General features: G+C 48.5%; 1 protein-coding gene and 1 long non-coding RNA gene across 2 annotated transcripts in view; both read left to right on the plus strand.

The window, feature by feature from the left end:
• Window positions 1-11,953: 11,953 nt before the first annotated feature.
• ERGIC1 (endoplasmic reticulum-golgi intermediate compartment 1) overlaps window positions 11,954-26,274 on the plus strand; it is a 110,516-nt gene continuing 96,195 nt past the window's right edge. Inside the window, exon 1 of the mRNA XM_036846749.1 lies at window positions 11,954-12,104. Coding sequence (XP_036702644.1) covers window positions 12,085-12,104 — 20 coding nt within the window. The 5' untranslated portion in view covers window positions 11,954-12,084. The remainder of the gene's footprint in view (window positions 12,105-26,274) is intronic.
• On the plus strand, window positions 12,524-14,702 carry LOC118892295. The gene is made up of 3 exons (XR_005019278.1): window positions 12,524-12,680; window positions 12,775-12,887; window positions 14,549-14,702. It is a non-coding gene; the product is annotated as an uncharacterized LOC118892295 (long non-coding RNA).

Raw genomic sequence — 26,274 nt, forward strand, 5'->3', positions numbered from 1 at the left:
AAGGGAAGTGAGAGGAAATGGGTGAAAGCTTTGGGCTTTACCTAACTCTAGTAGTAACAGATGACTTTGGAATTTTGAGGCAAAATGCTAATTAAGAGATAATGAGTTTTAACTGTTATCTTGAGGAGGGGAAAAGTTCCTCCCCAGATTGAACTCCCCAGTCCCTCTTCTCAGGAAACCCCTGCCAGTTTCAAGAGTGGGCAGAGGGTTTTGATGCCCTTTTGAAACAAGGGACGTCACCAAGGAGATGAAGCCACAGGACTCAACCAGCCCTTGGTGGGATTGATTTCAGATCCTCTGAAATCACAGCATGCATCCCCTTTCAAGAGCCTTAAAGACCAGATGAAAGAGAAGAATAAGAGAAACATCACAGAGCTAAGAGAAATACTTGAGCTAGGAGATGGTTTGAGAAAATATGGTCCAACACAGTCGCCATACAACTGGATAGTATGATTGCCATTTGGGTAAATTTAATTCAAGGGTCTTGGTTTTCTCTTCCCAGTACTATCATCTTGTGTACCTCCTCTCTCTCACATCACTGAAACCCCAACACAAGACAACACAATCGTTCACTCTCTTGAGGCATTCATGTAACTCCACAAACATGTAGGCAGGTTTGTTTGGGGCCTGGAGATGCAGGTGAATGAGACAGAGACCCTCACTTCAAGGAGCTTACCCCTGTCAGGAAAAAGTTATCAATAGTCAATCTAAGAAAGAAATGGAAACTTTTATTGAAGCCAATTATAACCCGGGAGACAGTCTTTCAGAAAGCTCTGAGGACTGCTCTGCCCATCAGAGGTCAAAGCACTGTAATATAAGTTTTTGAGACAAAGTTTATATGTCAATGACATCATTGACAGTTTACACAATCCAGATCTACACATACAAAGAGTGGTGCATCATGGATCATCTTGGCCCCATGCTGAGACTGAAAAGGAATGTTATCTCCTAAGGAGGTCTGGTTAACCCAGAAGCACAATACACACTAACGGGGAGGGAAGAGGCCCAAACAGGCAAAGAAAACTTTTATGTTTAAATGTTTCTCACCTTGCCATAAAATATGAATTTTATGTCATCACCCTCAAGAGTGGAAGGCAGATATAATGGCAGTTAGAATGGGATGGGAAGTGCTTTGGTAACTAAGTATAAGACGTGGGTGCAGAGGAAAGACATCTAACTCAGCCAGTGAGCAACAAGGCGAACACCCAAGAGGGAATGGCCCCCGCATCAAGGTGCAAAGGATGAGTTACAGTAAACCAGGCACAGAGTGTTTCGGATGAGGAGCTGGTCTTCCTCTCAGGGTGGACTGCATGGGCAAAGAGGTGGAGGAGAAAAACAGCTGGGCGTGAAGCGAACCATAAGTAGTTTGTTTTTCTGGAGTGTGATATTGTGATTAATAATAAGAAATATATATTTGGTCGTCGTCCAGTTTCTGGCGCAGAGCTTCTAAAACCCTAGGAATTTCCTCAGTGATTGATTAAAGTTGTCTTTAGATATTCCTAGCAAGCCCCTTTCAACCACACCTGGGTTTATGTTAATGAGGTGAAATTTGGAAAGCCTCTATGGATGGGGGCTGGTTGCCAGGGAAACCAACCATGTGATTGGAGGGTTGTAACTTAGTTGCCTCCCTGACCTCCCCGGAGGGGAGAGGGGCTGGAGATTGAGTTCAATCACCCATGGCCAGTGATTTAATCCATCATGTCTATGTAATAAAGCCTCCATAAAAACCCAAAAGGATGACATTCAGAGAGCTTCCAGGTTGGTGAACACGTGGAGGTGCTGGCAGAATGGCCCCTTGGAGAAGGCATGGAAGCTCCGAGCCCCTTCCCACATACCTCGCCCTATGTACTTCATCTGGCTGTTCATCTGTGTCCTTTATAATAAACTGGTAAATGCTAAGGAGATGTCACTCTGAGTTCTGAGAGCCACTCTAGCAAGTTAATTGAACCCAAAGAGGGGGTTGCGGGACCCTCCCCTTGCAGGCCACTCAGAGGCACAGGAGACAACCTGGACTTGAGAAGGGCATCTGAAGTGGGGCAGTGGGCCCTTAACCTGTGGGATCTAACTCTGTCTCCAGGTAGCCAGTCTCAGAATGGAGCTAATTGTTCGGAGGTGTCAGAAAACACATGCTGGGTGGAGCATTGATAACAAGGCAGGACCTGGCCAGGGGAGGCTGGAGAAGTGACGAGGAACCCTCTGTCTAAAAGATCTATTCTTACCCAGTCGAGGGACTTAGACCTGGTCCCTTGGGTACTGGGGAGCCATGGAGGTATTTTAACAGGGAAGGGAGGTGGCTGATTTGTCTCTTGCCTTATGATCAATCTGGCATTTAAATGGCCCACTTGATGGTATCATAAACCAGGAAACTTAGGGTACAAACCACAAGCAGATTGGGTAAAGGGCAGGTACAATGCAAACTTAGACAAACCCACATCTGAATCCTGCTCCAACACTCACCAGCTGGCACGAGTCACTTAGTTCTCTGAGCCACTGTTTGCTCATCTGTAGTGGGGCTGATGTAAGCACCCAATGAAACACTACCTGTGGAAGCCCTGAGCATAGATCTGTATTATTCTGAAAATAAATCTCCCAGATATTTTGTTAATCCAAAAATGAAGTGGCAGAAGAATATGTATTTCATTACTAATCTTGAAAGACAAATAAAAACAAAACATGTATGTTTGAAAAATGCAGAGAAAAAAATTGGAAAGATTCACACCAAATCGAAAATAGAGGTTCCTTCTGGAGAGGTAGAAGAAAACCTCTTCTAAGATTGGAGCTAGAGATCAAAGGGGGCTTTAGCCTTATCTGTAAAGTTTTCATTTTTTTACATGGAAAATGTATTCCTATACTACTTGTGTATTTAAAAATTAATTTTAAAATAACCTAACAAAAGCCCTTGACAGAGAGTAGATGTTCAGTGTTCTCTCCCGTCTGCTTGCTTACACAGTGAGATTCAGGGCCTTTCTAGTTCCATTTCCTAATTCACCCTAATTTCAACCCCAGTAGAAGGCCAGAAGGCCTGTCAGTGTCACTCAACAAATATCTGTAGAAGACCTTCTCTGACAAGGTTAGTGGGTCTCTCACAAGTGGGTTAAAGTCTCCCTTAGTGGACCCGAGACCCCACAGTCTCCCCTGGAGGCCACCTGAGGGCCTCCACTCAGTCCTCAGCACCCCCCACCCTCATCCTGAGGACGCTGCCCTCCCTCTGGCCTTCTGGTGGACCCTCAACTCCTTGGGAAGCTCCACTCTGCTTCCTCCCTCCTGGCCTCAGAGCTCCTGGCTGGGAAAGCAGAGAGATGCCTGCCTCCATTGCCTTCCCAAAGAAAGGCTGGGGTCACCCCTGGCCACCGAAAAGCCCAGCGCAGTGAAGAAAACCTTCAGCAGTGGTTGCCTTTGCTGGGGCCTGGGGAGATGAGAGAGATTTCACTCTCCACTGTGGACCCTTTTTCCTGCTTGAATTATCTTTTTTAATAGGTTACTTTTTAAATTAAAGAATTACTATTCCTTTAAATAGTTCGTGAAACCAAAAACATTTCACAAAAGCTAATTCTATTTTTAAAACTCTGATTGAGGCCAGATTAGAGTTCTTGATGAATATATGACTTGGCAGGGGGCAGGGCAGAAAGACAGACAGTCTTTTGATGACTCTAAGTATGAATGATGAGTGGGGTGACTCTTCTGGAGAGGAGGGTGCAGCTGATGTCTCCTTTATCCAAAACACCTCAACACTGACTGGGGCTCGGTGAGGATTTCCTGAATTTAACTCACGTAGGAAGCCACGTCTCGGGTCTGCTAAAAATGTACCTGTTTTGGAAAGGAGGAGAAAAAATGAAAAAGTGGGTGGAATGAATTCACAGAGTGTGGAGAGGGCTTAGCTGTTCTTTAGATCTCCTCACTTCACCGTGAGACCAGAGAGGGGGTGGGACTTGAGATCCAGCTAAAACCAGATCCAAAGTAGGGGGGCGTTCCACGGGATAAACACTTCACCCTCCCAACTACCCCATGAAGTGGGCACTCTCTCCATTTTGCAGAGGAGGAAACTGAGGCTGTGGTGGGGGAATGAGGCAGCCCCAAGGTTACCCAGACAGGTATCTACTGAACTCTGACCCCAAAGCTTTCTCTCCCACCTTTGACCTCACCTCTCGTCATGCAGCTCTCGGGGTTACAGTGAGCCAGATTTTCACCTGGGCTTTCTCTGTTTGCAGGCACCTTGGAATATACGGATCTGGCCAGAGACACCTGGAACATACTATTACCGGGCTTATGTATATTCATCACTATTTATGAGGTGCTGCACACTTGTATGTAGACAGAGTTTCTGTCCCGTACGCTAGTGTATCATCAGCTTGCTAAAGAGCGAGTGAACGACTCTAATCCTGGAGCTCCCCCACTTTACAGATGAAGAGGTTGAGGCTCAGGGAGCTGAAGGGATTTACTTCAGTTATACGGGAATCGCACCCAGAGCCTTCCAGGTCTCCCTTTTCTGTTTCCTCCTCAGAGTCAAGGTTGGCTTGACACCCAGCCCATCACCAGCCCACCCTGAGGAAGCACGGCACTGACATCAGCTGGAAGAACAGACCCACCTACCCCTGGGCGTCAGTGGTGCTAATACACGGGACACCCACGCACCGTTACATACACTCATGCCTGGGCCACACAAAGGTCTCCCCAAGCTCTCCGTGTTCAGCCAAGGAGCGGGAGTGGAGCAGCAGCGAGACGCCCCAGGTGCAGTCCCCATCCAGCCCCAAGCCACACCGCAGACTGCAGGCTGAGGAGGAAAGGGTCCAGGTGAGCTCCACGGCAGAAAGAGATAAGGAAGGGGAGCGGGTGACGCTGAGTCACACAGCTTGCGGGGCTGACTGCTGCCGGCAGAAGGGAGCACCGTCTGAGCTGGACCTCAAACTGGTGAGCTTCCCAGTTCCTGAAAAGTGAGGGTGAAATGCCACACCCTAGGCAGGCTCAGAGGTCCCCTGTCTAAAAATTGCAGATGGTTGGTGGGAGATGTGCTTCCTCACTCCTCTGATTTCCATGAGAAGGGGAGATGGGTGAATTCCGATCGGCAAGTTGTCGAGTGGGGTCTGAGGCTATGTTGTCCAGGTCTTTTGGGAGAAAGCTGCCCGCAGGGAACCACGTTCTGCTCTGCCCAGATCTTCCCAGGGAGGCCTGAACTTTTCCTGCCTTTCCTGTGCCTGCCTGGGTCTGTCTGCCAAATTCAGAGACTGACAATTAGGAAGCCCAGAAGTCTCATTTGTTCAGAGCACAGGCAGGAAACAGAGTGCCATATATTGGGCTCCCTCAAACCCTCAAATCAAAATATTGTGAGGCATCCCAGCTTAATATACTTTAGGGCCCCTAACTGTAGAAGAAATTTCACGTTTTTAACACAGCTCTTAAAGCCCTTCACAATCCAGCTCCCACCTATTGACCTCTCCAGCTTGATGTAATCCCCGGCCAAAGCCAGGCTGTCTGCTCACCCACCTCCGTGCTTTTGTGTCCTTCCCCGGGTTGTAGCCAGCCTCCAAGACGACCCCAGTGATCCCCACCTCCTGGTCCCTCCCCACACCCTTGTGAGATCCCTCCCTTCGAGTGGAGGCTGGACTTATGAATAGAATAAGGTAGAAATGATAGTGTGAGCCTTGGAGACGACTTCATAGAAGGCTGACTCTCCTCACTCAGCTGGGAGAAGACATGTCATGACCGGCATAATGGACAGGTCCATGTGGTGAGGGCTAAAGTCTCCTGCCAACAGCCCTGTGAGCGAGCCTGGATCCTCCAGCTTCAGTCATCTTGAGATTGCAGCCTTGACCAACAGCTTGACTGCAAGCTCATCACAGATCCTGAGCCAGAACCACACAGGTAGCTGCTCCTGGATTCCTGACCATCAGGAACTGCAAGGTAATAAATTGCTGTTTGTTTTAAGTTTTGGGTAATCTGTTACACAGCAATAGATAACTAATGCACCCAACCTGCCTTTCTCCTTAAAGCCTGCTTGTTCTTCAAGGTCTCAACTCAGACTCTTCTTGCTCCTGGAAGCTTTTCCCGACTCCCTGTAGAAGATACCTGATGATTTAGCCTCCCAGCATCCTCTCCATCTTTGGCAATACTGCCCTGACTTTTCTCCCTCTCTTCCTCCCTTCCTTCCTTCCTTTCCTGTGGCCATGCTGTGTAGCTTGCAGGATCTCAGTTCCCCCACCAGGGATTGAATCCATGCCCTTGGCAGTGAAAGTGCCGAGTCCTAACCACTGGACCACCAGGGAGTTCCCACCCCTGACTTTTCTTTAGGAAACCACCCTTCTCCCATCTGAATCTGTGCGTGTTGAATGAGGCTGATTCCACTCTAGGCTCTAGGGGTTGGCGTTCAGCCTAGGCCTGGCCTATCCATTCTCCTGGAGCCCACTGTTCAGGGATGCAACCTAAGTCAGCCCCTGAGGGTCAGCCCAGGAGCCCTTGCTGGAGGTAGCAGGAAACAGGTCACCTTCATCTGCTGGAGTTGCAGAGCTGGAAACACAGCCTACAGCTACAGGCAGAGCAGGAAAAACAGCCTGAAGCTACAGCTTCCTTCCTTCTTTTTCCTTTTGTTTCATAAGCACAAAAGGAAAGCCTCTCTAGAGATGAAGCCAGAAGAAAAAAGATGAGCCTAGGGATGGGGAGAGAGATTCCTGATGCAATTATTGAAGTGCCTGGATTCAACTGTGCCTGAAACTAAATCTACCTCTGGACTTTTCTTTCTTCCTTTCTTTCTTTTCCCTTCCACTTCCCCTCCCTCCCTCCCTCCCTTCCTTCCTTCCTTCCTCTCTTTCTCTCTCTCTCTTTCTTTTTTTCTCTCTTTCTCTCTCTCTCTTTTTTTTGGCCTTAGGTAGTGTGTGTTGATTTGAGATGATCTCAGTCATCTTGAAGTGAAAGAGTTCAGACCAATTTCATCCCCATGGGTGGAATTAGGGACCCCCTCCTGGCCTCCCAGAGCCTCTAGTGCTGCCCCTACCACTGTACTTACCACAAAACTGCACCTGCACAAGGAACTGGTGCCCCTCACCCTGATTTTTCGTAATGGTACCACACTTTTGCTTACACCACCACCCCCTGCCGCCCCGCCTCTTAAAAACAGGGATGTGTCATGTTCCTTTGTACATCCAGAGGACCTGTCATAAAGAGGTGCTCACTGAATAACTTATAATGAATGAATGGATGGATGAATGAGTGTCTTCTAGTTGGCCAGGAGACTTAGTGGAGCAAGAAATGGGAGTTGTTTGTTCAGAGGCCCTGCTACCACCAGGCCCAAGTTACCCTGAAGACCTCTCTGAGCTGACAAAGGACTATTATTTCTTAATCTCTTCATCCAGACCACAGCTGAACCAGCCCCACCCCTGGAACACAAACCAGGCTCCTATTACAGAAAAACAAATCTGACCTGGCCGTTTCCCTGCTTCAAACAACTTTTGGTGACGTGTTTGGCAGGAGGGGGTGGAGACCAGTGAGCATTTGGATCCAGGGAACATTCTACACCATAGAACGTTCATGTGTTTATCAATTGATTCATTCAGCAAGCATTTAATTAGCACCTGCTCTATGCCAGGCCCTGTACATGTTGCTTCATCTTTACAGCAAGAATTTAGGGCCATGTATTTGTTATCTGTTGCTGCCTAACAAATCACCCCAAACTTAGTGGCTTAAAACAACAAACATTTGTCATCTTGCAGGATCCAGATGCAGCTCAGCTGGATGCCTCTGGGTCAAGGTCTCCCGGGAGGTTGCAGTCAAGTTGTTGGCCAGGGCTGCAGTCATCTCAAGGCTCAACTGAGGCTGAGGGATCCACTTCCAAGCTCATTCACGTGGCTGTTGTGAGGCCCCAAAAGATTCACTGTGAGCTCTCTCACGTGGGCCTCTCCACATGGCAGCTGGCTTGCCCAGAGCGACTGATCTGAGAAACGGCAAGAGTGTCCGAGACAGAAGCTACTATCTTTCTATATCTTAGTCTTAGGTGCGACATGCCATCGCATCTGCCATATTCTGTTCATTAGAAGTGAGTCAGTCATAGTATGAGTGTGTTTCGTGTTTGGTAATTGCAATCATTGTTGCTTTTGTTGTGGTCATCCATGTACAATGCTTGGTGTCAGTCTATTTATCTCTTGTAAAAATAAAATACAGTGTGTGTGTGCGAAAAAAAAGAAGTGAGTCAGTAAGTTCAGCCTACACTCTAAGGAAGGAGATTACACAAGGGTTTGAATACGAGGAGGTGGATTAATTGGGATGACCATTTTAGAGGCTACCTGCCACAGGTAAGGTATTATTATCCTTCATTTCATACTCAGCCAGCCAGCTAGTTAAGCAATGTGTCCATGTCTCCCAGCTAGAGAGTCGTCTGACTGCAGTGCTTTAACATTTCACTAAGCCATTCGGGAGTGAGGTGGAGGAAGGCAGGGAGAAGGTGCTGGTAGAACAGCAAATGGGGATGGAGTCTTTATTAACTATCTACATTGTGTAACTGAATATCCACAACTTAGTAGCATAAAATAAACATTCATTACCTCACATAGTTTCTAAGAGTCAGGAATTCAGGAGCAGCTTAATTAAGTGGTTCTGGATCAGGGTTTCTCATGAGGCTGTAGTTAAGCTGTGGTCTGGAGCTGCAGCTTTGAAGACTTATCGGGGCTGAGGATCCATTTCCAGGATGGCTCACTCACATGGCTGTTGGCAGGAGGCCTCAGTTCTTTGCCACTTGGACCCCTCTCTAACCATGCTTGAGTATCTTTATGACACCGAAGCTGGTTTCCTGCAGAACAAGTGACTCAGGAGAGCCTAAGCAGAAGCCTCAATGCCCTTGCTACCCAGCCTGAAGAGTCATATGCTGTCATTTCTGCAGTGTCCTGTTGGTTACCCAGCTTGGCGCTTTGCAATGTGGGAGGTGATTATACAGGGCATGGGAATATCAGCCACCCGAGGCTGGCTACTATAGGGTCCTGGAAGATTAGTAATCCTAAAACTCAACTTTTAGTAAGTCACTCCCTTGGTCAAAGAGATCCAGAGCTTTCCCATTTACTGTAACACAACATCTGATTTCCTTAGTTCTATCTCACACTGTCTTTTGGGCTGATGGGCCATCTGGGACTGGCAGCTTGGTCTGCTTACAGACCTCAAGTGTCCCCACAGAGATGCTTGTTGATGTGCCCCCTCCCCATCCTGTCTGTTCTGTGGGAAGGCCCGCCTCTCTGGAAAACCTCCATTCAGCCTTTGATACATAGTTGTTGTCCCCCCACCCCCCATGTGCAGGCTGTGGTTGGATGCTGGGATAAGATGGTGAGCAAACAGACATCCATCCTCCATGGAGAACGTTCAGTCAACATGGGGAGGTAGACACTAGCCAATTAATAATCTCTTCACAAATTGTGACAAATTCTCCCCCCAAAAAACCCACGGGTGCCATGTGAGCATATAATGGGGGACCTGGCCTACTGTGTACATGGTAGTTGAACCAAGCCAAGAAATTAACTAGGCTGGACAGGTGTATTAGTATTAGGTTCAGGTGTAAGTGTCTGAAAATCCAAAATAACTGTAGCTTAAACAAGACATGTTTATTTCTCTCTTGATTAGAAGTCTGGGGAGGTGTTTGAGAACAGGTACTGTGCCATTCAGCGGCAGGGACCCAGGCTCCTTCTATCTTGTTGCTCTGTTCTGCATGGCCTTCACCACATGGGTCAGGATGGTGGCATCCACATCCTGGGCAGCCAGATGGACAAAGGGACACAGTGGGTAATATCCACCAATAATCCCTGAAGCAGCCACAAGATGCTTCCCCTTACATCTCAATGGCCAGAACTTAGTCACACGGCCACACCTAGCTACAAGAGAAGCTGGGAAATACAACTCTCATTCTGAACACACTCATATGCCCAGCCAAAAACTGGGAGCTCCATCATCATGCAAAAATAGCAACCATAGTCAACCCTCTCTTGCATTTACTCTGTGCCGGGCACTGCCCTAAGTCCTTGACACTCATCAACACATTTCATCCTCACAACAGATCTATGAGGATGGTACTATTATTGCCCCAATTTTACAGATGAGGAAACTGAGGTACAGAAGTAAAATAAGTTAGTAAGCGGACAGGCTAGAATGTGATCCCACGCAGTATGACTCCAGAGTATGGGCTCTGTTACCATAGTTAACAGTTATGAAGAAAGTGAGAATCTATTGGGAGACATGCACATTCTCTGTCCACATAGCAAGGTGCAAGGCAAAGATAGGAACATGCTCAAGGCAAAAGAAAGAGCAAATGCAAAAGCCCCCCCCCCCGCCCCCTGCATCCCACCAAAGCAAGGTCCTTTATCGCAGCACCTCTCAAACTTAAGTGTGCCAGTGAATCACTTGGAGATCATGCGAAACGCACACTTGGTTCAGTAGGTCTGGGCTGGGGCTGAGAATTTGCCCCATGGTGCCTAAGCAGTTGGCCTGTGGACCACCAGCAGACCGTGGACCACATTCTGAGAGGGAGGACTCGTGGTCAAGTGCCCACCACTCCATGACTCCCCTCCTGCACAGGGCTGGGCCAACAAACAGTCCTTCGGGCTCAGTGGCTACCCAAGGCCCTTTCAACCTTCTTGCTGCCCCCAGGTTTTGAGTTCTGGCTGAGATTTCCCTCTCTCTCCCAAGAGTGCCAGGCCCCTTGTTGAATGAATGAATGAATGAATGAATGAAAAGGGAATGCTGGAGGGCAAAGGGAAGGAGAGCCAACTGGGTGTATGGTCCAGGGGAAGAGTTTGGTTCACTGCCCACACTCTACACCGGACCGGAACTGGCACCTTGCATTCTGAATTCTCCCAGAGGAATAGGTACCACCATTTCCCCTTATTTATAGATGAGGAAACTGCCAGCTGGCCCTGCTTCTTGAACACGAGCCCCCACCTTCCTCCCCTGGGGTTTTTCAAGCTCTTTGTTACCACAACCTTGGAGGTGGGGCCAAACATAGAGGGAAAGTTCAGAATGAGTGTCCTCCACCTGGGTGTTGTGTTACAATTACCAACTCCTCTAACCCAGCAATCCCGGAAGGAGATGCTGATTACCTGTAAATTTCGCAGAAGGAAACTAAGGCTCGGAGAGGTCCCCGGTGGGCCAAGTCACAAGGCAGGTCTTAGTCTGCTGTCCTGAATAGACCGGGCTCGGAGCCGGCCCGGTGAATACGATCGGAATGAACCACAAATGGAAGATGCAAGCAGAGAGGTAGAGCTACCAGGCCAACCACAATAGCTTCAGGTGACGAGCCCTTACTAGGTGCCAGGCATCACACTAAGCAGTCTCCCAACTTTCTCATTTGATCCCCAGGAAAAAGCTCCTCCAGTAAGTGTCATCATCCTCTTTGTGCAGCCGTGGAAAGGGGTGTGGGCTCAGAGAAGCCAAGCATCTTCCCCAGAGAGGCACAGCAGGGACATGGTGGGTCCCCTTTACAAATCTAGGCCTGCCTGCTTTCCTCCTTTCTTTCACAGTATAAGGCCCTTTACTCAGAGTTTGACGCTGTGTGTAGCCCAAATCTGGACCATTCCATTTAATTTTCACAACCCAAGGAAACTGTTTTACAAACGCAAAACAACGTAGGAGGCTCGGAGAGGCAGAGGGATTTGCTCAAGGTCACACAGAGAAAGTGATGGAAAACACAGTGCGGGGGCTTGGAAGGAATGAATGCGGGAGTCTTTGGGTGCTCCCTTCCTCTCCAAGCCTCGACCCCCATCGCGCGCCCACCATGGCCAGCCCCTCCCCCTCCCAGCCCCCAGCCCCTCCCCCTCCCAGCCCCCAGCCCCCAGCCCCCAGCCCCTAGCCCCTAGCCCCTTAGGCCCCCAGGCCCTCAGGCCCCCGGGCCCCTTTAACAGGGCGGCGGAAGGGGCGGCCGGGGGCGGGGGCGGCGCCCAATGGGCTGCGCGGAGCGTCACTTCCCGGCGGCGGGAGGCAGCGGCGAGTGTCGAGGGCTGGGGGCAGCCGGCGGGGGCGGGGCGGCCGGCGGAGGCGTTGGCAGCGGGCTGGGACCCACGCGGCGCCGCGGCCCACCTGGCCTGCAGGGCTCCCACCCCCGGCGGCAGCGGCGGCGGCGGCACGATGCCCTTTGACTTCAGGAGGTGAGTGTGGCGACCCCGGCCACCGGGGAGCCCCCTCCGCAGGCGCGGGGGATGCTCGGGCACGCCGCGGACCCCTCCCGCCTGGAACGCAAAAGCGGCCCTTCGCCCTGTGCACGCCTCGGCAAGCCCTCGGGGACGCCGGGCGGGCCCCCCTGCCGCACACAAAGCCAGCTGGAGCCTCGGAGGGCCTCCTCGTGCAACGGGAAGCGAGGCCACCCACCTCTCGGGCCGCTCCGCCCCTTCCCTCCGTGGAGCCCCCTCCCCAGGCTGCCCCGACACCTCGCAAACTCGCATCCCCTTCCCCCCATGCTGGGAAACAGGTTTCCTCCCTCGCCTAGATAGGAGCAAACAAGCCATCCCCTTCGTCTCCTCTACAGAGCCTCCTTTCGTGAACCCCACCCCAGCTGACAGGTGCGTCCAGGGCACCTCGGATGAGCCCCCAGGGATCCGCAGGGGTGTGCAGACCCATCCCGCCAGACAGCTGCTGGAGGGTTTCAGGTTTCCATAGGCTCAGACTCTCCCTGACTGGCCGAACCGGAGGCCTGTACCCCAGCCAGTCCTCGTCCTGTGCTCTGGGTATGGGGGCTCCATGGGGGAGGGGAGGAGGTAAGGGAGCTGTGGGCAGGGCTTTGCAGAGGGCCTAGCCTGATCTGACCTTGGCTTTCTACAGTCACCACAATGGGCCCTTTGTGGGGTCCAGCCGCCTCATGGTCCACGTTGTGCTGGGCTAGGCCTTCTGAAAGTCTGCCTAACAGGGGGTCTACATCCAGACTTGCCCTTGAGGTATGGAGCCCCAGGGGATGCCCTGGTCTGAGGTGGCCATGCTGTGGTGTATAGCCAGAAAAATAGCAGGGCTTTAGTGGGGAGGAGCTGGGTCAGAATCCTGGCTCTGCCCTCTCCACTGAACAGCTTGGTCTATTCGAGAAGTTAGGGGCGAAGGCTCTGGGTTCAGACCTCCCCTTAGCTGCTCAGCTTGATGACTTGGGCAAGTGTCTGAGCCCTCTCAGTATCTCTGTGTCACCACTTGCAAATTGGGGCTAAAAATAAAGTCCCACCTGCGAGGGCTGAGTGCATGAGAAGCGCTTAATTCAGAGCCTGGAGGGGTGCAGAGCTCAGAAGTGGGAGGTTAGTGGAGAAGCAGCCTCTCCATGAGGCCACTTCCTCATTCACAAAATAGGGATTCTGGTCCCTGCCAGCTCCTTCCCTCCCTACAGGTGTGAATGAAGTCAGGGTAAAACGACAGCCTTCCTGGGAAGAAAAGCCTGGCAGTGACCCCCATGGCATGTGGGCATGTTGGAGTTTAAGCATGGAGAGAACATTGGCCTTGGAACTCTTGCACTGGCTGACGTGGTACTCAGCCTGCCCCGGGCACCATTGCCATCTCACAAACAGCCTGCCCCTTCCATGCAGCCCTGGGGCTGGCACCAGGGTCTCAGACAAATGCTTGCAGACCCAGGGCATTTTCATAAAAGGAAAGCCCCCGTGATGGAATTCAGGGGCAGTCCTCATACCGACGGTTAACATTCAGGACATGAGAGAGCTGTAGCTGGCACATTGATTCCTGGTTCCATAAAGCCTCCCCTTACCCAGGTTGATAATTCCTGCCCTTGCCCCGCATCCCTTTGTGATTCAGTAGGTTCCAGTGATTTTGACCTTATTGGGGAAGTCACTGCTTTCGGGCATAGAATTCATTCACTCTGCACCTAATCTCCCATTTTAGGAGGAGGAAGTTGAGGGCTGAGGGTCTTGCCCTGGACCTCATGGAACCTATATTGAAGGGTGGGCCAGGGTCCCAGGTCACGCACAGCTCCTGACCTGGTGCCCCTTGAGTTGGAGGTTTGGAGTGTCCAGGTACCATGGGGGCCCCAGCTTAATGAGGTGTTTTAATCAATTTCCTTGAAGGCTTGTGCCACCACAGAACAGTGAGAATGGATTCAACACTTCCCATTCACACCTTGGAGGACAAGCCTAGTAACCTACACTTCTTAAGATGTGTTCGTTCCAGGTCTCAGGTTCTAAGGAAGGGTCCACTTTACGCGCACTTCAGTGTTCATTGGTCAAACGTTTACTGAGTGTCTGCTCCGTGCTCAGCCCTCCGCCACGTGCCCCACTGCAGAGCTGGGTGACATGTGACTCGTTTGCCCAGGGCCAGGCAGTGGTGAGCTGGTGGAGCTGGGATTCGAACTGAGGACTGTTAGCTGCAGAGCGTTAGCTGTGGGAGAAAAAGGAGGTCTTGGAGGGTCCCACAGCCCTGTCAGATCTCTTAAAAACCATGGGGAAATGGAGAGGGGCATGCTCTGGTTGAACCCCCCCCTCTCCCAGTTCGAGGCCAGGGAGAAGACCAGGTTTCCTGATCGTTTTGCTCTCCTTAATACAGAACACAATCAGAAAGGGGGAAAAAGGAACCTCTTGCTCTTTCTTACCAGAACTCCTTGTTTTCCTAGTGCCTGTGGGACCTCGTGCACCTTACCTCCTGTGTGCTTTCCTGTCTGTGAAATGGGGATGAGAACAGTACCCGTTGTTGAGAAGATTAACTGAGCCAGTGTGTGTAAAGCATTTAGATACAGAGTATGCACCCAATAAATACTGGCCACTCTTTTCATTATTTGTGTTATTTCATCGAAACACCTGTATTTCCTAACACTGTATAATTCACTTAATTATTTTATGCTTATTCTGCTTTTTCCTCCCATGAAAACATGAGCTCCCTAGGGCAAAGATTTTTTTTTTTTTTTAACATCTTTATTGGAGTACAATTGCTTCACAATGGTGTGTTAGTTTCTGCTGTATAACAAAGTGAATCAGTCATACATATACACATGTTCCCATATCTCCTCCCTCTTGCGTCTCCCTCCCTCCCAGCCTCCCTATCCCACCCCTCTAGGTGGTCACAAAGCACCGAGCTGATCTCCCTGTGCTATGTGACTGCTTCCCACTAGCTATCCATTTTACATTTAGTAGTGTATATATGTCCATGCCACTCTCTCACCCTGTCACATCTTACCCTTCCCCCTCCCCATATCCCCAAGTCCGTTCTCCAGTAGGTCTGTGTCTTTATTCCCGTCTTTCCACTAGGTTCTTCATGACCTTTTTTTTTTTTTTCCTTAGATTCCATATATATGTGTTAGCATACTGTATTTGTTTTTCTCTCTCTGACTTACTTCACTCTGTATGACAGACTCTAACTCCATCCACCTCACTACAAATACCTCCATTTCGTTTCTTTTTATGGCTGAGTAATATTCCATTGTATATATGTGCCACATCTTCTTTATCCATTCATCTGTCGATGGACATTTAGGTTGCTTCCATGTCCTGGCTATTGTAAATAGAGCTGCAATGAACATTTTGGTACATGTCTCTTTTTTTTTTTTTTTTTTTAATAATTTGTTTTATTTTATTTATTTTTGGCTGCGTTGGGTCTTCATTGCTGTGCGCTGGCTTTCTCTAGTTGCAGCGAGTAGGGGCTACTCTTCGTTGCGGTGCGCAGGCTTCTCATTGCGGTGGCTTCTCTTGTTGCAGAGCAAGGGCTCTAGGTACGCAGGCTTCAGTAGTTGTGGCACGCAGGCTTCAGTAGTTGTGGCTCACGGGCTCTAGAGCGCAGGCTCATTAGTTGTGGTGCACAGGCTTAAGTTGCTCTGTGGCATGTGGGATCTTCCCGGACCAGGGCTCGAACCCATGTCCCTTGCATTGGCAGGCGGATTCTTAACCACTGCGCCACCAGGGAAGCCCCAACATGACTCTTTTTGAATTATGGTTTTCTCAGGGTATATGCCCAGTAGTGGGATTGCTGGGTCGTATGATAGTTCTATTTTTAGTTTCTTAAGGAACTTCCATACTGTTCTCCATAGTGGCTGTATCAATTTACATTCCCACCAACAGTGCAAGAGGGTTCCCTTTTCTCCACACCCTCTCCAGCATTTATTGTTTCTAGATTTTTTGATGATGGCCATTCTGACTGGTGTGAGATGATACCTCATTGTAGTTTTGATTTGCATTTTTCTAATATTAATGATGTTGAGCATTCTTTCATGTGTCTGTTGGCAATCTGTATATCTTCTTTGGAGAAATGTCTATTTAGGTCTTCTGCCCATTTTTGGATTGGGCTGTTTGTTTTTTTGTTATTGAGCTGCATGAGCTGCTTGTACATCTTGGAGATTAATCCTTTGTCAGTTGCTTCATTTGCGAATATTTTCTCCCATTCTGAGGGTTGTCTTTTGGTCTTGTTTATGGTTTCCTTTGCTGTGCAAAAGCTTTTAAGTTTCATTAGGTCCCATTTGTTTATTTGTATTTTTATTTCCATTTCTCTAGGAGTTGGGTCAAAAAGGATCTTGCTGTGATTTATGTCATAGAGTGTTCTGCCTATGTTTTCCTCTAAGAGTTTGATAGTATCTGGCTTTACACTTAGGTCTTTAATCCATTTTGAGTTTATTTTTGTGTATGGTGTCAGGGAGTGTTCTAATTTCATACTTTTACATGTACCTGTCCAATTTTCCCAGCACCACTTATTGAAGAGACTGTCTTTTCTCCACTGTATATGCTTGCCTCCTTTATCAAAGATAAGTTGACCATATGTGCGTGGGTTTATCTCTGGGCTTTCTATCCTGTTCCATTGGTCTATGTTTCTGTTTTTGTGCCAGTACCAAACCGTCTTGATTACTGTAGCTTTGTAATATAGTCTGAAGTCAGGGAGCCTGATTCCTCCAGCTCCATTTTTCGTTCTCAATATTGCTTTGGCTATTCGGGGTCTTTTGTGTTTCCATACAAATTGTGAAATTTTTTGTTCTAGTTCTGTGAAAAATGACATTGGTAGTTTGATAGGGATTGCATTGAATCTGTAGATTGCTTTGGGTAGTAGAGTCATTTTCACAATGTTGATTCTTCCAATCCAAGAACATGGTATATCTCTCCATCTATTTGTATCATCTTTAATTTCTTTCATCAGTGTCTTATAATTTTCTGCATACAGGTCTTTTGTCTCCTTAGGTAGGTTTATTCCTAGGTATTTTATTCTTTTTGTTGCAATGGTAAACAGGAGTGTTTTCTTAATTTCACTTTCAGATTTTTCATCATTAGTGTATAGGAATGCAAGAGACTTCTGTGCATTCATTTTGTATCCTGCTACTTTACCAAAGTCATTGATTAGCTCTAGTAGTTTTCTGGTAGCATCTTTAGGATTCTCTATGTATAGTATCATGTCATCTATAAACAGTGACAGCTTTACTTCTTCTCTGATTTGGATTCCTTTTATTTCTTTTTCTTCTCTGATTGCTGTGGCTAACACTTCCAAAACTATGTTGAATAATAGTGGTGAGAGTGGGCAACCTTGTCTTGTTCCTGATCTTAGTGGAAATGGTTTCAGTTTTTCACCATTGAGGACAATGTTGGCTGTGGGTTTGTCATATATGGCCTTTATTATGTTGAGGAAAGTTCCCTCTATGCCTACTTTCTGCAGGGCTTTTATCATAAATGGGTGTTGAATTTTGTTGAAAGCTTTCTCTGCATCTATTGAGATGATCATATGGTTTTTCTCCTTCAATTTGTTAATATGATGTATCACGTTGATTGATTTGTGTATATTGAAGAATCCTTGCATTCCTGGAATAAACCCCACTTGATCATGGTGTATGATCCTTTTAATGTGCTGTTGGATTCTGTTTGCTAGTATTTTGTTGAGGATTTTTGCATCTATGTTCATCAGTGATATTGGCCTGTAGTTTTCTTTCTTTGTGACATCTTTGTCTGGTTTTGGTATCAGGGTGATGGTGGCCTCGTAGAATGAGTTGGGGAGTGTTCCTCCCTCTGCAATATTTTGGAAGAGTTTGAGAAGGATAGGTGTTAGCTCTTCTCTAAATGTTTGATAGAATTCGCCAGTGAAGCCATCTGGTCCTGGGCTTTTGTTTGTTGGAAGATTTTTAATCACAGTTTCAATTTCAGTGCTTGTGATTGGTCTGTTCATATTTTCTATTTCTTCCTGGTTCACTCTCGGCAGGTTGTGCATTTCTAAGAATTTGTCCATTTCTTCCAGGTTGTCCATTTTATTGGCATAGAGTTGCTTGTAGTAATCTCTCATGATCGTTTGTATTTCTGCAGTGTCAGTGGTTACTTCACCTTTTTAATTTCTAATTCTATTGATTTGAGTCTTCTCCCTTTTTCTCTTGATGAGTCTGGCTAATGGTTTATTGGGCAAAGATCTTTATCTGTTTCATTCACTGTTGTAACTCCAGTGCCTAGAATAGTGCCAGGGCCACACTCACCCCCAGGATATGTCTCTCAGAGTCTGTCAAGGAAGCCAAAGGCATGGTGTGATTTGATGTGCCTGTTCTTCCTTTACTGGGAAACTTTTCAGCTATGGGTGGTTAATTTTCCCCCTTCCTTCCTTGAATGTGGTCTTCTCTAAATTGTAGTTGGGGGTGGGGAATAGGCAGAGTACAGAGGAGGGACCCGAGGCCTTCAAAGATGACTTGTGTTTGTTTTGCTCCTGGTGCATTGTTTCATTAATCGCTGGACCTTGCAGTGGTGGAACTGGCCTTGTGACCCAGTTCCGTGGGCGTTGGCCCTGCCCGGACCCAGTTCCGGCTGGCCAGGGCCAGAACACCTGCTGTCTCTGGCTCGGGCTTCTGGGGAGGGTGGGGCATTTCCTGCAGCCCAGGCCCAGGGGAGCCTGAGCACGGCTTTCAGGCACGCAGAGTTGGCCGGCTCCCCCCGATGGCAGCCTCTGAGTTGAAACCCCAAGACGGGGGGTGTGCTGCTGGCCTGTCACTGACCATCTGGGCCCTGGGACAGTTGACTTACCTTCTCCGAGCCTCAGTTTCTTCATTTTAAGGAGAAGATGGCAATCTTCATTGCCTCACCTTGTAGGGTAGATGTAGGGGCAAGTGAGGTGTCCCTGCAGGGTACAGCCGGCTGCATAATTTGTGGGGCCCAGTGCAAAATGAAAATGCAGAACCCCTTGTTAGAAAAGTATTACAAATGTCAGGACGGTGACAGCAGAGCATTAGACTAAGCCTAGACGCGGCCCTCTGAGCACAGGACCCTGTGTGACTGCACGGTTCACACTCCTGTGATGCCGGCCCTGCTGCGGCGCCTTGGCTCGGCTTCCATAGCCTCTCAGTCTGGCCTTCCAAGTGGTCTCTCATCTCCAAGAGACCCCAGATCTTAGAACCCCAGGGGAGCTTTCCAAAGTTGACCTGATTTTTTTCACATTCTGGTTTCAACCATCAGGTGGGGCCCATTGCTCTGATCAAGTACGATTTCCTTAGCTCCCCATGCGGCCTTGCCCGGGGGGGGGACCCCGCAGCCCCCCTCACTCCCTGTGCCGGGGTCAGCCCCGACCACCACTGCGGGCTCTGAGCACATAATCAGCACTCAGCAGATAGTACAGTGGCTTATGTGAGTGCCTGTATTTCTACCTTACCTCATTCCAGAAAGATCTTGGGGCTGTTGACGGAAACACGTACTTTACAACAAGTTTAAAAAATATATAAATAGACTTAAAAATCAGGGCCGAAGGGAAATAAAGACCAGACTGGAGGAAAAATTATTTGAAAATCAAGCCAGTATTTCACATTTATTGAGCACTTACTAGTGCCTGACACTGTGGTAAGGATCTTACCTGTGCTCATGCAATCGCCCACCAACCCTGCAAGGCAGACACTGTTGTTATCCCACTTTACAGATGAGCCAGTGCAAGTGCAGCAGAGTTAAGGGATGTGATGGGTCAGCAGAAGGCACTGGGGTTGGAATGCTGTTCTTGTGCTCCAGAGCCCCACTTGTATCCTATAGGCTCATCTCTAAAGCTTTGCCCTTCCATTCACAGAGTTCAGAGAGAACTGAAACCCCCTCTAATTGCATTCCTTGGCTTTCTCATCTCTAATCCTTTCCCAGTAGTGTTCATTAAGAAGCTTAAAGTCGTCAGCCTTTATTTTTTTTTTAACTAGACTCATGTGGTCTGACACCTGATTCTGGAATTGTCTTTAAAGAACCCTCACTATGGTCTCACAGCAACTTAGAGCCTCTCATTCTGGAGGGTCCAGGTTTTCCCACTCCGGCCACTGGGGCTTTAGAGTGTAGAGCATATGTTTACCTGCTCATCTGGACGTGGAAGGGGATGGAAAAATCTCTCCTCCTGAGGCGGTTTGGATTCCTGATACCACAGTATCTTGAGACTGGGCTTTAGCCAGCTGTGGCCTCGTTAAGTTCTGTTTCCCATCTGGTAATCCTTTCATTTTTTATTTTGGAGTTGCTCCTGGGCAGTTTTCATCAGGCACTGGAGAGGCAGGCAGGGTGTGAGGAGGGCATTTGGGGTGAGGCTTACCCACCACCTCTGTATCAGTGAACATCAGCTCTGCTGTATGTTAGAATCACTGGAGGAGTTTTAAAAATCCCCAAACTCAGGTGGTGCTCCAGACCCAGTAATCAGGATCTGAGGGTGGGGGACTCAGGCATCAGTATTTTATAAAGGTCCTCACGTGATTCCAGGTGCACAGCTAAGATTGAGAAGGTTGCTCTAGATCCAGAGAACCCATATTTAGCAGGCCGAGAGCACAGGGGCAGCCAGATGCCAGAGTGGGTCTTTGGAGGGGAGGTTGGGGAGTAGAGTCTGGTCCCATCTGTCCCCCCTGCAAGCACATTCCCTCCTCTGGGACTGTTCTTCACTAGTAAAGCTGTCACTAAGGCAGGGCAGTGGCGGTGGGGTTACCTTTCCATGGATATCCTTGCTTTGCAAAGTGTGGTCCCCACACCAGCAGCTTCAGCACCACCTGGGAGCTTGTTGGAAATGCAAGATCCCCAGGTGACTTGGATGTACAGTAAGATTGACTAACTCAGCATCTCCCAGACTGTGCCGCTCCGTAATGGGTTCCCCATTTGGAGATCCACAGCACGTGCATAACTTACTGAAGGCTCTGAGAAGTCCTGCACAAAAGGAACCAGAGTCACTTAGCCCAGCTTTTGCCAAACTTACTGTCTAAGCCACCGTTGTTCTTGATAGGCCGGCCAGTACCATTTCTCAGAATATTGTTTGGGAAACACAGCTGTAATTGTTCTTTAAGGAAGTGGTAATTAGCCTAATTGTCTGTTGTCAACTTTAACATTTAGGTCTCTTAACTTAATTACATTTGTGTCTATGCAGGAAAAGTACCGGATGGGAAAAAAACCTGCCAACACTAGCATGTATTGGTTTTTAAAAGCCTTGACCCTTGGGAGAGGCAGGAGGAACTCAGGGATCCCCGTACTACCAAGAGCTCGGGGATACGTAAGGCGCTTTACAAATCTCCTCATCCTCTGAGTGGGCATTATTCCTATTTTACATCCAGGGAAATTGACCCGCAGAGATGCTGGGTCACATAGCTGGTGCATCTAGGGGTCCCTGGGGGACTGACAGTAAAATCCTTCCCTTGAATGCTTCCTTCTGGAATCTGCTGGGCAGCACAGCTGGGCAGGAAGCGAGATCCGTTTGAAAGGGACTGAATGTTCTGTTTATCCAAAAGGTGGAAACCCTATTTGAGATGAGAGGCCTGGCTGTTACCAAACTTCAGTCACAGGTCCCTGAACATTGGGTGCTGGTGATGCTTTTCTCTGTTGAGTTGCCATCTGGGGCTCGAATTGCTCTGGAGGAGGAAAGGAGGCAAGGCGAATCTTACTAGTAGTGCCTGGCAGTTCCTCAGCTGGTGATGTGTTGCACTCTGTGCTGGGCATGTCATTGGACTTGAAAGTCACACTGGCTCCACGAGATAGACACGATTATTAGTCATTTATTTTTCTATATTTTATCTCTTTTTTTTTTAGATGACTATTTATTTATTTATTTTATCTTTTTAATTAACATACAGTAAAAGTGGCCTTTTTTGGTGTATTCTTCTGTGGAAGTCAAGACTTTACATCATGTAACCACCCCCGCAGTCTGGATACAGAAGTTTCATCCCTCCAAGAAGCTGTAATGCTATCACTTTATAGTCATACTATTAATTCAATGTTTTAAAATTGTGCTAAGAACACTTAAGGTGAGATCTACCCTCTTGACAGATTTTTAAGTTCACACTACAGGATTGTTAATGACAGGCACAGTGTTGTACAACAGGTCTCTAGAACTTATGCGTATAACTGAAACTTTATATCCATTGAATAGCAACTCCCCATTTCCTCCTCCTGCCAGCCCCTGGCAACCACCGTTCTACTCTCTGCCTCTGTAGGTTTAACTATTTTAGATACCTCATATAAGTGGAGGCAGTATTTGGCCTTCTGTGACTGGCTTGTTTCACTTAACACGATGTCCTCCAGGTTCATCCGTGTTGTCACATACGGCAGGATTTCCTTTTTTTTTTTTAATTTTTATTTATTTATTTGGTTGCATTGGGTCTTAGTTGCAGCCCACAGGCTCCTTAGTTGTGGCTTGCCAGCTCCTTAGTTGCAGCATGCATGCGGGATCTAGTTCCCAGATCAGGGATCGAATCCGGGTCCCCTGTATTGGGAGTGCAGAGTCTTAACCACTGCACCACCAGGGAAGTCCCAGGATTTCCTTTTTAAAGGCCAAATAATATTCCATTGTTTGTATACACCACATTTTCCTTATCCGTTCATCCATCCGTGGACACTTGGATTGTTTCCACATCTTGGCTATTGTGAATAATGCTGCATCTATCTCTTCAAGATCCTGACTTCAATTATTTTGGATAAATACCCAGTCCTGGGATTACTGGATCATATGGTATTTCTATTTTTAATTTTTTGAGTATCCTCCATAGTGTTCTCCATAGTGGCTGCACTGACTGACATTCCCACGAACAGTGTACAAGAGTTCCAGTGTCTCCGCATCCTCCACACTTCTCTTTTGTTTATTTTGGTGACGGCCATCCTGACAGGTGTGAGGTGATATCTCATTGTGGTTTCGATATGCGTTTCTCTGATGATTAGTGATGTTGAGCATCTTTCCATATACCTGTTGGCCATTCAATTGTCTTATTTGGGGAACTGTCTATTCAAGTTCTCTGCCCAGTTTTAATCAGGTTATTTGGTTGTGGGGTTGTTGTTGTTGTTGTGTGTTTTGTGTGTGTGTGTGTTTTGCTGTGAAGTTGAGTTTCTTATGTATTTTGGATATTAACTACTTTTCAAATACATAGTTCGCAAATATTTTCTCCCAGTGAAAAGGTTGCCTTTTCACTCTGCTGATTGTTTCCTTTATTAATTCAGTTTTAAAACAGGAAGCCAAGGTTCAGAGCTGGGAAGTGAACTGGCCCAGGGTACACAGCTGAGGAAGTACGGGACTGGGACTTGAACTTGGGTGTGTGATTCAAGAGCCAGGGTACTTCACCGTGGTGCTCTTCTGCCTCGCTGGTACCTTGACATTGTCGATTTTTGTGACTCTCCACCGGGTCTCCACTATCGTTTTCTCTCTTGCTTTCACATCAGGAGCCACTGACACGTAGAATTTAACTAAAATGTCCCTTGACTACTTTGGAAGAAATCTGGTGATATTTGACTTGTTTTGATGTTTTGCTGGGTCCAAGGGTACCTTCATGGTGTGGAGCAAGTGTCTCCAAATCTTCACGGGAAAGTGCTAGGTCGTGGGCCACCCTTTCAGAATGTCCTTCTACACTGCAGATTCCTCCGAGGGCTGCCTTGACCTGTAAGCTTCCATTTCCCTCATCTGCAAAGTGGGGTGCTCACACTTTCCTTGCAGGATTTTTTTGAGGATGAGATGAGCTCGTGTGGAATGTGGGACCGTTTCCCTCGTCGTGGCCTTCCTTGGTAGCATTGTCCCCGGGCTCCTCGCCGAGCTCTGGTAGACCTGAGCAGAGGGGCATCTGGGGGGTGGACATGGTAAAGCCGGGGCCCCTTGGGTTTGCAGGACCAGTGATGCGCTCCCGTGAGAACACCTGGGGCGATTCAACCCAGAGCTGGGCTCCCCTCTCTAAGTGGCACCCACACGGTGACCCCAGACCCCAAGGCATTAATCTCTGGTGGGAGAGAAAACGGTCAAATGGTCACACACCCAGATGTCCCCAGGCCCTGGGCAGGTATCACGGGGCGGGGGGCAGTTGGGTGCCGGCTGGGGCCCATCAGAGAGTGACGCTCCATTGGGAAGGGGCAGCTCTCTGTGGCTTGTTGCCGTACAGATTACCCAATTTTTAAAGAAATGATGAAAGTCTGATAAATTGTGTGAAAATGATTAGTAACTGCTTTCAGTTTTATTGCTGTTGAACATTATGCTGGGCCAAACCAAAGCCTTCTGAGGGCGGATGATGGCCTGTGGCTGGCGGCATGCAGCCTGTGTGTCTCACGTACCAGTGAACCAGCACACACTCGCCGGGTGGACAGGACTTGGGGCGGTGCCCCTGGACTCTCGGGAGGTGGCCTGGTGGGTCTGGGCTCGGAGCCGGAGGCAGAGGAGTCGAGGGACCCCCAGGTTTGGGCAGAGGCATCCTCGGGGCACGATTCTTCCAGGCCTGGCAGCCAGGGCTTCCCTTCTCTGGACGGTGCTAGGGTGGCACTGCCAGCTCTGCCGCTGGACCTGTCTTTCCTCCTCAGCAGTCCCGGGGCTGGCCAAAGCTCAGTTTGAGTGGCACTCCCTTCTCCAGATCCCTTAAAACCTTCAGCCCTCAGGGTGTCTCAGGTGACCTCCCAGGGCTGTGCTGTGACCACAGTGCCCCCAACAGTGCCCATTTATCAAGTGCCAGGCTGAAGGCCTTTCCTGCATTCAGTTCATCCTCACATCACGTAGGAACCAGGTGTGTCATTCCCATTTGCCTGATGAGGATGCTGGACACAGAGGGGACAGGACTTGGCCAAGGTCACACAAACCACAGGCAAGTGGAACACTCTGTGATACCAGAGCTGGTTTTCTTAACCACACTTGTGTGTCCCAGAGGGGAGCATAATCGCCTCGATTTTGGGGGGCTCTCCATGGAAACCCCCGATGTCAGCTGCTGTCTACTTAGTTGTGTTTACAGTTTATTGCCACGGAAACCTTGGCGGGGAAGGGGGCTCTGGGTTGCCTGAGAAGGGGGCTGGGCCTAGGTGACCATTTCCAGTATCTAGGTGACACTGTACATCTGTGGACAGGAGATGACTGCTGAGCCCCTGCTGGGGAGGCGGGGAGAGGGGTGCAGCCCTTCCTGTGGGGAGCAGGTGGGGCTGGCCATCCTGCCCTTTCTCTGGCTGGTCTCTGGAGCCCCAGTCAACAGGCCAGGAACAGGCTGGGGTGGTGGAGTCATTTGTTCGTTGAGCATATTTCTTGAAGGCCTACTGTGTGCCAGGCACTGTTCTCGAAGCTGGGGATATAGCACTGAGCCAGACAGACAGCTCCTGCCCCCCCACCCCAACCTCACGGAACTTATGTTTTAGTTCTGGTATTTGGCGTCTCTCTTGTTTTTAAATTAAAGACACTTTTTTATTTTGGAATAGAGTTACAGAAAAGTTGTAAAGATGGTACAGATACCTCCAATCCAGTGTTCCCCATGGTTTACACCATACATTACCACATTTGTCACAACTAAGAAACTGACTTTGGTGTGTTATTATTAACTAAACTCCAGATTTTATTTTGGATTTTACCTGTTTTCCACTAATGTCCTTTTTTTTTTTTTTTTTTTGAGGGACTGGTTCTTTATTTCAAAAGGACACATCAATTTCCAGTATCAAAACAGTTACACTGTTGGTTTTTCTTTCTCCCAATTGGCCCCCAAAGAGATCACACCAAAGGAGAGTACATTTTAAGCCAATTAAGCTGCAGGATGCACACCTAACAGACCCCACTGAAACCTCACCAAAAAGGGGGGGATTGGGTAGGGAAAGAAACTTTAAAAGATCAGCACACTGCCAGCCCACAGACTGTAGAGAGCTCTCACAGCCAGATGGGGTGACCAGTGTGCCCCAAAGAAGCAAAGTCTCAAAATAATATAAAATTTAAAAACAGTTTTGTTCCACTGATGTCCTTTTATTGCTCCAGAATCCAATCCAAGATCCAACATTGCATTCAGTGGTCACGTCTCCCCAGGCTCTGGTTGGGGACAGTTCCTCTGTGTTTTTTTTTTTAATTTTTAAATTTTTGGCTGCGTTGGGTCTTCGTTGCTGCGTGTGGGCTTTCTCTAGTTGCGGCGAGCGGGGGCTACTCTTCGTTGTGGTGTGCAGGCTTCTCATTGCAGTGGCTTCTCTTGTTGTGGAGCGCGGG

Source organism: Balaenoptera musculus, chromosome 3 (genome assembly GCF_009873245.2).
Source record: "Balaenoptera musculus isolate JJ_BM4_2016_0621 chromosome 3, mBalMus1.pri.v3, whole genome shotgun sequence".
Taxonomy (NCBI): domain Eukaryota; kingdom Metazoa; phylum Chordata; class Mammalia; order Artiodactyla; family Balaenopteridae; genus Balaenoptera; species Balaenoptera musculus.